Source organism: Aegilops tauschii, chromosome 3 (assembly GCF_002575655.3).
Source record: "Aegilops tauschii subsp. strangulata cultivar AL8/78 chromosome 3, Aet v6.0, whole genome shotgun sequence".
In the NCBI taxonomy this organism is placed as follows: Eukaryota; Viridiplantae; Streptophyta; class Magnoliopsida; order Poales; family Poaceae; genus Aegilops; species Aegilops tauschii.
Genome location: NC_053037.3, coordinates 99292743 through 99304384, shown reverse-complemented (window position 1 = coordinate 99304384; position 11642 = coordinate 99292743). Strand labels below are relative to the sequence as shown.

At 48.1% G+C, this 11642-nt stretch overlaps 1 protein-coding gene across 1 annotated transcript; it reads right to left on the bottom strand.

Annotated features, from left to right (window-relative positions):
* Window positions 1-118: 118 nt before the first annotated feature.
* On the bottom strand, window positions 119-1102 carry LOC141042745 (uncharacterized). Its single transcript, XM_073511627.1, has 2 exons — window positions 746-1102; window positions 119-490 (listed from the first exon to the last, which is right to left on the bottom strand). Exons 1-2 carry the CDS (start codon window positions 1100-1102, stop codon window positions 119-121), a joined length of 729 nt encoding a protein of 242 aa, XP_073367728.1.
* Window positions 1103-11642: the final 10540 nt, after the last annotated feature.

Here is an 11642-nt window from a genome sequence, read left to right as displayed (position 1 = left end):
ACATCTCTCCCGCCTGCGCAAACAGCTCGTCCTCGAGCTGGAAGTCTGGAAAATACTGGCAGAACTCCTGGAGCTGCTCCCAAGTGGCGTCCTCCTCCAGAAGGCCTTGCCACTGGATCTACAAATGGCACACGCCGCGGCGCTGCTGGGCCTTCAACACCTTCGCTGGGCCCGGAAGAAGACGCCCATCGGAGGTTGGAGGAAGCGCCGGCGCAGCCGCGGGTGGATCACCGCGGAAAGGCTTGAGCAAGCCCACATGGAAGACGCCGTGGATGCGCGCGCCGACCAGAAGCTGAAGGCGGTAGGCGACCTTGCGGATGCGTTCCATCACCGAAAATGGGCCCGCGTAGCGAGGGACCAGCTTGCGCTTAGCGCGCGGATCCAACGACTGCGTAGAGCGGTGAAGGAGTCGCAACCACACCCAGTCGCCCACCGCAAACTCCGCCTCGCGGTGGTGGCCGTCGTAGTACTTCTTGGACAGCTGCTGGGCCTGGAGAAGACGCTGGCGCACCTCGGCAAGGATCTAGTCCCTGCTACGGAGAAGGTCGCCAGCCGCCTTCGTGCGGGCCGTCCCGGGGTCAACTGGCAGGATGGGTGGTGGAGGGCGGCCATAGACGACCTCAAAAGGTGTGGCACGCAGGGCGGAGTCGTAGGAGGTGTTGTAGCAGTACTCCGCCCACGAGAGCTAGTCCACCCAAGCCCGGGGACGATCACCTGTAACACAGCGAAAATACATAGCAATCACCTTGTTAACCACCTCATATTGGCTATTCGTCTGGGGGTGGAATGCCGTACTCAGGCGCAGTTTCACGCCCGCCATCCGGAAGAGATCCTGCCAGACATGACCAATGAACACCGGGTCACGGTCGCTGACGATCGAAGAGGGAAACCCGTGGAGGCGGACGATGCCGTCGAAGAAGGCACGCGCCACGGAGTCGGCGGCGCGAGCGACCACCGTGAGGATGACGGACTTGCCACCCACCTTGGGAAGGCCCTTGATGAAGTCCATGGAGATGTCGGCCCAGACCTGAGATGGCACCTCAAGGGGCTGTGGTAGGCCCGCCAGCCGTGGTGTCTCCGTCTTGTTGCACTGGCACGTCATGCAAGACCGCACCCAATCTCGCACCAGTGCTCGGTCGCCGGGGATGTAGAAATCTGCCCGAAGACGGTGGAGGGTCTTCTGCACACCCTCGTGACCAGCCGAGTGGACCAGCAGCAGGGCCTGGTGACGGAGGTCGTTGTAATCCGGTACGAATAGTCAGCGCCCATGCAGGAGTAGGCCATCCGCCAGGCGCCACGGCTCCTCCAGGTCGCCGGCGTCGAGGCGCTGCCGAAGGAGCTGCGCGTCCGGAGTGCTCACAGTGGCCCGGTGGATGTCGTCGATGAGGGTGAAGGAGGGCCCGGAGCGGATGCAGAGGGCCGCGCCCACGGGCCCGTCGGTGTCGGTGTCGTGGTCGGCGTCGCAGCGAGACAGTGTGTCGGCCACGGTGTTGAGGTAGCCCGGACGGTACTCGATGGTGAAGTTGAAGCCAAACAGCTTGCTGGTCCACTGATACTGCGGCACGGTGGAGAGGCGCTGGTCCAACAAGAACTTGCGGCTGTAGTGATCCGTGCGAATACGAAATGGCCGCCCCCACAAATATGGCCTCCAGTGGCGCACCGCCTGCACCAAGCCGATGTGCTCCCGCTCGTAGGCCACGAGCTTGTGGTGGCGCGCGGTGAAGGGCCTGCTGAAGAACGCGAGTGGCCCGTCACCCTGATGTAGGATGGCGCCAAACCCCACGCCCGAGGCGTCACAGTCCACCACGAAGAGCTTGTCTAAGTCAGGCATCTGGAGGACCGGCCCCGTCGCGAGCGCCTGTTTGAGGGACGCGAACGCCTCGGTCGCCTCAGTATCCCACAAGAAGGCGTCCCGGCGGAGCAGGCGCATGAGGGGAGCCGCGATGAGGCCAAACTCCCGGATGAACTTCCGGTAGTAGCCCGCGAGGCCGAGGAAACCGCGGAGGGCCTATGGTGAGTGGGGCGTTGGCCACGCCGCGACAGCCGCCACCTTGTCGGCATCCATAGCAACACCCTCCGCCGAGATGACGTGGCCGAGGTAGGCCACCGATGTCGTGCCGAACGAGCACTTCGAGCGCTTGAGGTGCAGATGTCGTGCCGAAGCTCGTTGAAGACAATGGCCACGTGCTGTAGATGCTCCGCCCAGGATGAACTGTAGATAAGAATGTCATCAAAGAAAACAAGCACAAACCGGCGCAAGTAGGGGCAGAGGACATCGTTCATCAAAGCCTGAAATGTCGCCGGTGCATTGGACAGGCCAAAGGGCATCACCAAGAACTCGAAGTGGCCGTGATGAGTGGGGAAAGCCGTCTTCGCGACATCATCCGGGTGCATGCTCACCTGGTGATATCCCGAACGTAGGTCGAGCTTGGTGAAGAAGCGTGCGCCGTGTAGCTCGTCCAGGAGCTTGTCCACGACCGGAATGGGAAACTTGTCCTTGAGCGTCTTGGCGTTAAGAGCACGATAGCCGATGCAGAAGCGCCACATGTCGTCCGCCTTGCGAACAAGGATAACCGGCGCCGAGAACGACGAGGTCGAGATCTGGATGATGCCCAGGGCAAGCATGACCGTGCACTGCCGCTCCAGCTCGTCCTTCTGCAGCTCGGGGTAGCGGTACGGCCGCACAACAACGGGAGTGGTGTCCGGCAGCAGGTGGATGCGGTGGTCGTAGGGCCGGACCGGTGGCAGGCCCTGCGGCTCGTCGAAGAGGTCGTTGTGCTGCTACAACAGGCTAGCCAACACGGGATGCTCAGTGTCGACGGCGGCCGCCGTCAACTGGGGCGGAGGGGCCGCCGGGGAGGCGCCGCCAACGCCCTCCTGATGACCCACAAGTATATGGGATCAATTGTAGCTCTTTTCGATAAGTAAGAGTGTCGAACCCAACGAGGAGCAGAAGGAAATGACAAGTGGTTTTCAGCAAGGTAATGTCTGCAAGTGCTGAAATTGTAAGTAATATAGTAGTTTGATACCAAGATAATTTGTAACGAGCAAGTAACGATAATAGTAACAAAAGTGCAGCAAGATAGCCCAATCCTTTTGAGGCAAAGGACAGGCCAAAACGGTCTCTTATAGTAAGCAAAGCGTTCTTGAGGGTACACGGGAATTTCATCTAATCACTTTCATCATGTTGATGAAGGAAATATGCCCTAGAGGCAATAATAAAGTATTATATATTACCTTATATCATGATAAATGTTTATTATTCACGCTAGAATTGTATTAACCGGAAACATAATACATGTGTGAATACATAGACAAACAGAGTGTCACTAGTATGCCTCTACTTGACTAGCTCGTTAATCAAAGATGGTTATGTTTCCTAGCCATAGACATGAGTTGTCATTTGATTAACGGGATCACCTCATTAGGAGAATGACGTGATTGACATGACCCATTATGTTAGCTTAGCACCCGATCGTTTAGTATGTTGCTATTGCTTTCTTCATGACTTATACATGTTCCTATGACTATGAGATTATGCAACTCCCGTTTACCGGAGGAACACTTTGTGTGCTACCAAACGTCACAACGTAACTGGGTGATTATAAAGGTGCTCTACAGGTGTCTCCAAAGGTACTTGTTGGGTTGGCGTATTTCGAGATTAGGATTTGTCACTCCGATTGTCGGAGAGGTATCTCTGGGCCCACTCGGTAATGCACATCACTATAAGCCTTGCAAGCATTGTGACTAATGAGTTAGTTGCGGGATGATGTATTACGGAACGAGTAAAGAGACTTGCCGGTAACGAGATTGAACTAGGTATCGAGATACCGACGATCAAATCTCGGGCAAGTAACATACCGGTGACAAAGGGAACAACGTATGTTGTTATGCGGTCTGACCGATAAAGATCTTCGTAGAATATGTGGGAGCCAATATGGGCATCCAGGTCCCGCTATTGGTTATTGACCGGAGAGGTGTCTCGGTCATGTCTACATAGTTCTCGAACCCGAAGGGTCCGCACGCTTAACGTTACGATGACAGTTTTATTGAGTTTTGATGTACCGAAGGAGTTCGGAGTCCCGGATGAGATCGGGGACATGACGAGGAGTCTCGAAATGGCCGAGACGTAAAGATCGATATATTGGACGACTATATTCGGACTTCGGAAAGGTTCCGAGTGATTCGGGTATTTTTCGGAGTACCGGAGAGTTACGGGAATTCGTATTGGGCCTTAATGGGCCATACGGGAAAGGAGAGAAAGACCCCAAAGGGTGGCCGCACCCCTCCCCATGGGCTAGTCCGAATTGGACTAGGGAAGGGGGGCGCCCCCTTCCTTCTTTCTCCTTCCACCTTCCCTTCTCCTACTCCCACAAGGAAAGGAGGAGTCCTACTCCCGGTGGGAGTAGGACTCCCCCCTTTGGCGCGCCTCTCCCTTGGCCGGCTGCCTCCTCCTTGCTCCTTTATATACGGGGGCAGGGGGCACCCCATAGACACAACAATTGATCCTTGAGATCTCTTAGCCGTGTGCGGTGCCCTCCTCCACCAAATTACACCTCGATAATACCGTTGCGGAGCTTAGGCGAAGCCCTGCGTCGGTGGAACATCATCATCGTCACCACGCCGTCGTGCTGACGAAACTCTCCCTCAACACTCGGCTGGATCGGAGTTCGAGGGACGTCATCGAGCTGAACGTGTGTAGAACTCGGAGGTGCCGTGCGTTCGGTACTTGATCGGTCGGATCGTGAAGACGTACGACTACATCAACCGCGTTGTGATAACGCTTCCACTATCGGTCTACGAGGGTACGTGGACAACACTCTCCCCTCTCGTTGCTATGCATCACCATGATCTTGCGTGTGCGTAGGAATTTTTTTGAAATTACTACGTTCCCCAACAGTGGTATCAGAGCCAGGTTTTATGCGTTGATGCTTTGCACGAGTAGAACACAAGTGAGTTGTGGGCGATATAAGTCATACTGCTTACCAGCATGTCATACTTTGGTTCAGCGGTATTGTGAGATGAAGCGGCCCGGACCGACATTACGCGTACGCTTACGCGAGACTGGTTTCACCGTTCGGAGCACTCGTTGCTTAAAGGTGACTGGCGGGTGTCTGTCTCTCTCACTTTAGTTGAACCGAGTGTGGCTACGCCCGGTCCTTGCGAAGGTTAAAACAACACCAACTTGACAAACTATCGTTGTGGTTTTGATGCGTAGGTAAGAACGGTTCTTGCTAAGCCCGTAGCAGCCACGTAAAACTTGCAACAACAAAGTAGAGCACGTCTAACTTGTTTTTGCAGGGCATGTTGTGATGTGATATGGTCAAGATATGATGTGATATAATGTGTTGTATGAGATGATCATGTTTTGTAACCGAGTTATCGGCAACTGGCAGGAGCCATATGGTTGTCGCTTTATTGTATGAGATGCTATCGCCATGTAATAGTTTTACTTTATCACTAAAAGGTAGCGATAGTCGTAAAAGCAATAAGTTGGCGAGACGACAACGATACTACGATGGAGATCAAGGTGTCGAGCCGGTGACAATGGTGATCATGATGGTGCTTCGGAGATGGAGATCACAAGCACAAGATGATGATGGCCATATCATATCACTTATATTGATTGCATGTGATGTTAATCCTTTATGCATCTTATCTTGCTTTGTTTGACGGTAGCATTATAAGATGATCTCTCCCTAAAATTTCAAGACAAAAGTGTTCTCCCTGAGTATGCACCGTTGCGAAAGTTCTTCGTGCTGAGACACCACGTGTTAATCGGGTGTGATAGGCTCTACGTTCAAATACAACGGGTGCAAAACAGTTGCACACGCGGAATACTCAGGTTAAACTTGACGAGCCTAGCATATGTACAGATATGGCCTCGGAACACAGAGACCGAAAGGTCGAGCGTGAATCATATAGTAGATATGATCAACATAGCGATGTTCACCATTGAAACTACTCCATCTCACGTGTTAATCGGACATGGTTTAGTTGCTTTGGATCACGTAATCACTTAGATGATTAGAGAGATGTCTATCTAAGTGGGAGTTCTTAAGTAATATGATTAATTGAACTTAAATTTATCATGAACTTAGTCCTGATAGTATTTTGCAAATTATGTTGTAGATCAATAGCTCGCGTTGTTGTTTCCCTGTTTATTTCTGATATGTTCCTAGAGAAAAATTATGTTGAAAGATGTTAGTAGCAAAGATGCGGATTGGATCCGTGATCTGAGGATTATCCTCATTGCTGCACAGAAGAATTATGTCCTTGATGCACCGCTAGGTGACAGACCTACTGCAGGAGCAGATGCAGACGTTATGAACGTTTGGCTAGCTCAATATGATGACTACTTGATAGTTTAGTGCACCATGCTTAACGGCTTAGAATCGGGACTTCAAAGACGTTTTGAACGTCATGGACCATATGAGATGTTCCAGGAGTTGAAGTTAATATTTCAAGCAAATACCCGAGTTGAGAGATATGAAGTCTCCAACAAGTTCTATAGCTAAAAGATGGAGGAGAATCGCTCAACTAGTGAGCATGTGCTCAGATTGTCTGGGTACTACAATTGCTTGAATCAAGTGGGAGTTAATCTTCCAGATAAAATAGTGATTGACAGAATTCTCTAGTCACCATCACCAAGTTAGTAGAACTTCGTGATGAACTATAGTATGCAAGGGATGACGAAAGTAATTCCCAAGCTCTTCGTGATGCTGAAATCGACGAAGGTAGAAATCAAGAAAAACATCAAGTGTTGATGGTTAACAAGACCACTAGTTTCAAGAAAAGGGCAAAGGGATAGAAGGGGAACTTCAAGTAGAACGGCAAGCAAGTTGCTGCTCAAGTGAAGAAGCCTAAGTCTGGTCCTAAGCCTGAGACTAAGTGCTTCTACTGCAAAGGAACTGGTCACTGGAGGCGGAACTGCCCCAAGTATTTGGTGGATAAGAAGGATGGCAAAGTGAACAAAGGTATATTGGATATACATGTTAGTGATGTGTACTTACTAGTGTTTATAGCAACCCCTCAGTATTTGATACTGGTTCAGTTGCTAAAGAGTAGTAACTCGAAAACGGGAGTAGCAGAATAAACAGAGACTAGTAAAAGGCGAGGTGACGATGTGTGTTGGAAGTAATTCCAAGATTGATATGATCATCATCGCACACTCCCTATACTTTCGGGATTAGTGTTGAAACTAAATAAGTGTTATTTGGTGTTTGCGTTGAGCATGAATATGATTTGATCATGTTTATTGCAATACGGTTATTCATTTAAGTTAGAGAACAATTGTTGTTCTGTTTACATGAATAAAAACCTTTTATGGTCATACACACCAACGAAAATGGTTTGTTGGATCTCAGTGATACACATATTCATAATATTGAAGCCAAAAGATGCAAAGTTAATAATGATAGTGCAACTTATTTGTGGCACTGCCGTTTAGGTCATATTGGTGTAAAGCGCATGAAGAAACTCCATACTGATGGGATTTTGGAATCACTTGATTATGAATCACTTGATGCTTGCGAACCGTGCCTCATGGGCAAGATGACTAAAACGCCGTTCTCCCGAACTATGGAGAGAGCAACAGATTTGTTGGAAATCATACATACAGATGTATGTGGTCCGATGAATATTGAGGCTCGCAGCAGGTATCATTATTTTCTGATCTTCACAGATGATTTGAGCAGATATAGGTATATCTACTTGATGAAACACAAGTCTGAAACATTTGAAAAGTTCAAAGAATTTCAGAGTGAAGTGGAGAATCATCGTAACAAGAAAATAAAAGTTTCTACGATATGATCGCAGAGGTAAAATATTTGAGTTACGAGTTTGGCCTTCAGTCAAAACAAAGTGAAATAGTTTCACTACTCACGCCACCTGGAACACCACAGCATAATGGTGTGTCCGAACGTCATAACCGTACTTTATTGGATATAGTGCAATCTATGATGTCTCTTACCAATTTACCACTATCGTTTTGGGGTTATGCATTAGAGACAGCTACATTCACGTTAAATAGGGCACCATCAAAATCCGTTGAGACGACGCCTTATGAACTGTGGTTTGGCAAGAAACCAAAGTTGTCGTTTCTTAAAGTTTGGGGTTGCGATGCTTATGTGAAAAGGTTTCATCCTGATAAGCTCAAACCCAAATCGGAGAAATGTGTCTTCATAGGATACCCAAAGGAAACAGTTGGGTATACCTTCTATCACAGATCCGAAGGCAAGACATTCGTTGCTTAGTATGGATCCTTTCTAGAGAAGGAGTTTCTCTCGAAAGATGTGAGTGGGAGGAAAGTAGAACTTGATGAGGTAACTGTACCTGCTCCCTTATTGGAAAGTAGTTCATCACAGAAATCTGTTCCTGTGACTCCTACACCAATTAGTGAGGAAGTTAATGAAAATGATCATGAAACTTCAGATCAAGTTATTACTGAACTTTGTAGGTCAACTAGATCAAGAACCGCACCAGAGTGGTACGGTAATCCTGTTCTGGAGGTCATGTTACTAGACCATGGCGAACCTACGAACTATGAGAACAAAGTATGGACTTTGATTGACTTGCCCAATGACCGGCGAGCCATTGAGATTAAATGGATCTTCAAGAGGAAGACGGACGCTGATAGTAGTGTTACTATCTACAAAGCTAGAATTGTCGAAAAAAGGTTTTCGACAAGTTCCAAGTGTTGACTACGATGAGAGTTTCTCACTCGTATCTATGCTTAAGTCTATCCGAATCATGTTAGCAATTGCCGCATTTTATGAAATATGGCAAAGGGATAAACAAAACTGCATTCCTTAATGGATTTATTAAAGAAGAGTTGTATATGATGCAACCAGGAGGTTTTGTCAATCCTAAAGGTGCTAACAAAATATGCAAGCTCCACCGATCCATCTATGGACTGGTGCAAGCATCTCGGAGTTGGAATATACACTTTGATAAGTTGATCAAAGGATATAGTGTTATACAGACTTGCGGTGAAGCCTGTATTTACAAGAAAGTGAGTGGGAGCACTACAGCATTTCTGATAAGTATATATTGTTGATCGGAAATAAAGTAGAATTATTCTGCAAAGCATAAAGGAGTGTTTGAAAGGAGTTTTTCAAAAGAAAGACCTCGGTGAAGCTGCTTACATATTGAGCATCAAGATCTATAGAGATAGATCAAAATGCTTGATAAGTTTTTTCAATGAGTACATACCTTAACAAGATTTTGAAGTAGTTCAAAATAGAACAGTCAAAGAAAGAGTTCTTGCCTGTGTTACAAGGTGTGAAATTGAGTAAGACTCAAAGCCTGACCACGGCAGAAGATAGAAAGAGAATGAAAGTCATTCCCTATGCCTTGGCCATAGGTTCTATAAAGTATGCCATGCTGTGTACCAGATCTATTGTATACCCTACACTGATTTTGGCAAGGGAGTACAATAGTGATCTAGGAGTAGATCACTGGACAGCGGTCAAAATTATCCTTAGTGGAATAAGGATATGTTTCTCGATTATGGAAGTGACAAAAGGTTCGTCGTAAAGGGTTACGTCGATGCAAGTTTTGACACTAAATCTAGATGACTCTAAGTCTCGGTCTAGATACATATTGAAAGTGGGAGCAATTAGCTAGAGTAGCTCCGTGCAGAGCATTGTAGACATAGAAATTTGCAAAGTACTTACGGATCTGGATGTGACAGACCCGTTGACTAAAATTATCTCACAATCAAAACATGATCACACCTTAGTACTCTTTGGGTGTTAATCACATAGCGATGTGAACTAGATTATTGACTCTAGTAAACCCTTTGAGTGTTGGTCACATAGAGATGTGAACTATGGGTGTTAATCACATGGTGATGTGAATTATTGATGTTAAATCACATGGCGATGTGAACTAGATTATTGAGTCTAGTGCAAGTGGGAGACTGAAGGAAATATGCCCTAGAGGCAATAATAAAGTATTATATATTTCCTTATATCATGATAAATGTTTATTATTTATGCTAGAATTGTATTAACCGGAAACATAATACATGTGTGAATACATAGACAAACAGAGTGTCACTAGTATGCCTCTACTTGACTAGCTCGTTAATCAACGATGGTTATGTTTCCTAGCCATAGACATGAGTTGTCATTTGATTAACGGGATCACCTCATTAGGAGAATGACGTGATTGACATGACCCATTATGTTAGCTTAGCACCCGATCGTTTAGTATGTTGCTATTGCTTTCTTCATGACTTATACATGTTCCTATGACTATGAGATTATGCAACTCCCGTTTACCGGAGGAACACTTTGTGTGCTACCAAACGTCACAACGTAACTGGGTGATTATAAAGGTGCTCTACAGGTGTCTCCAAAGGTACTTGTTGGGTTGGCGTATTTCGAGATTAGGATTTGTCACTCCGATTGTCGGAGAGGTATCTCTGGGCCCACTCGGTAATGCACATCACTATAAGCCTTGCAAGCATTGTGACTAATGAGTTAGTTGCGGGATGATGTATTACGGAACGAGTAAAGAGACTTGCCGGTAACGAGATTGAACTAGGTATCGAGATACCGACGATCAAATCTCGGGCAAGTAACATACCGGTGACAAAGGGAACAACGTATGTTGTTATGCGGTCTGACCGATAAAGATCTTCGTAGAATATGTGGGAGCCAATATGGGCATCCAGGTCCCGCTATTGGTTATTGACCGGAGAGGTGTCTCGGTCATGTCTACATAGTTCTCGAACCCGAAGGGTCCGCACGCTTAACGTTACGATGATAGTTTTATTGAGTTTTGATATACCGAAGGAGTTCGGAGTCCCGGATGAGATCGGGGACATGACGAGGAGTCTCGAAATGGCCGAGACGTAAAGATCGATATATTGGACGACTATATTCGGACTTCGGAAAGGTTCCGAGTGATTCGGGTATTTTTCGGAGTACCGGAGAGTTACGGGAATTCGTATTGGGCCTTAATGGGCCATACGGGAAAGGAGAGAAAGACCCCAAAGGGTGGCCGCACCCCTCCCCATGGGCTAGTCCGAATTGGACTAGGGAAGGGGGGCGCCCCCTTCCTTCTTTCTCCTTCCACCTTCCCTTCTCCTACTCCCACAAGGAAAGGAGGAGTCCTACTCCCGGTGGGAGTAGGACTCCCCCCTTTGGCGCGCCTCTCCCTTGGCCGGCTGCCTCCTCCTTGCTCCTTTATATACGGGGGCAGGGGGGCACCCCATAGACACAACAATTGATCCTTGAGATCTCTTAGCCGTGTGCGGTGCCCTCCTCCACCAAATTACACCTCGATAATACCGTTGTGGAGCTTAGGCGAAGCCCTGCGTCGGTGGAACATCATCATCGTCACCACGCCGTCGTGCCGACGAAACTCTCCCTCAACACTCGGCTGGATCGCAGTTCGAGGGACGTCATCGAGCTGAACGTGTGTAGAACTCGGAGGTGCCGTGCGTTCGGTACTTGATCGGTCGGATCGTGAAGACGTACGACTACATCAACCGCGTTGTGATAACGCTTCCGCTATCGGTCTACGAGGGTACGTGGACAACACTCTCCCCTCTCGTTGCTATGCATCAGCATGATCTTGCGTGTGCGTAGGAATTTTTTTGAAATTACTACGTTCCCCAACAGTTGATTCGA

What these genes read in the sequence shown, in the direction of transcription:
- LOC141042745 (XM_073511627.1), bottom strand. Translation starts at nt 1,102, where the DNA reads ATGACGTGCCAGTGCAACAAGACGGAGACACCACGGCTGGCGGGCCTA. An exon ending in AATATGAGGTGGTTAACAAG is followed by an intron (nt 491 to 745) that starts GTGATTGCTATG and finishes CGTCTTCTCCAG; the next exon opens with GCCCAGCAGCTGTCCAAGAA.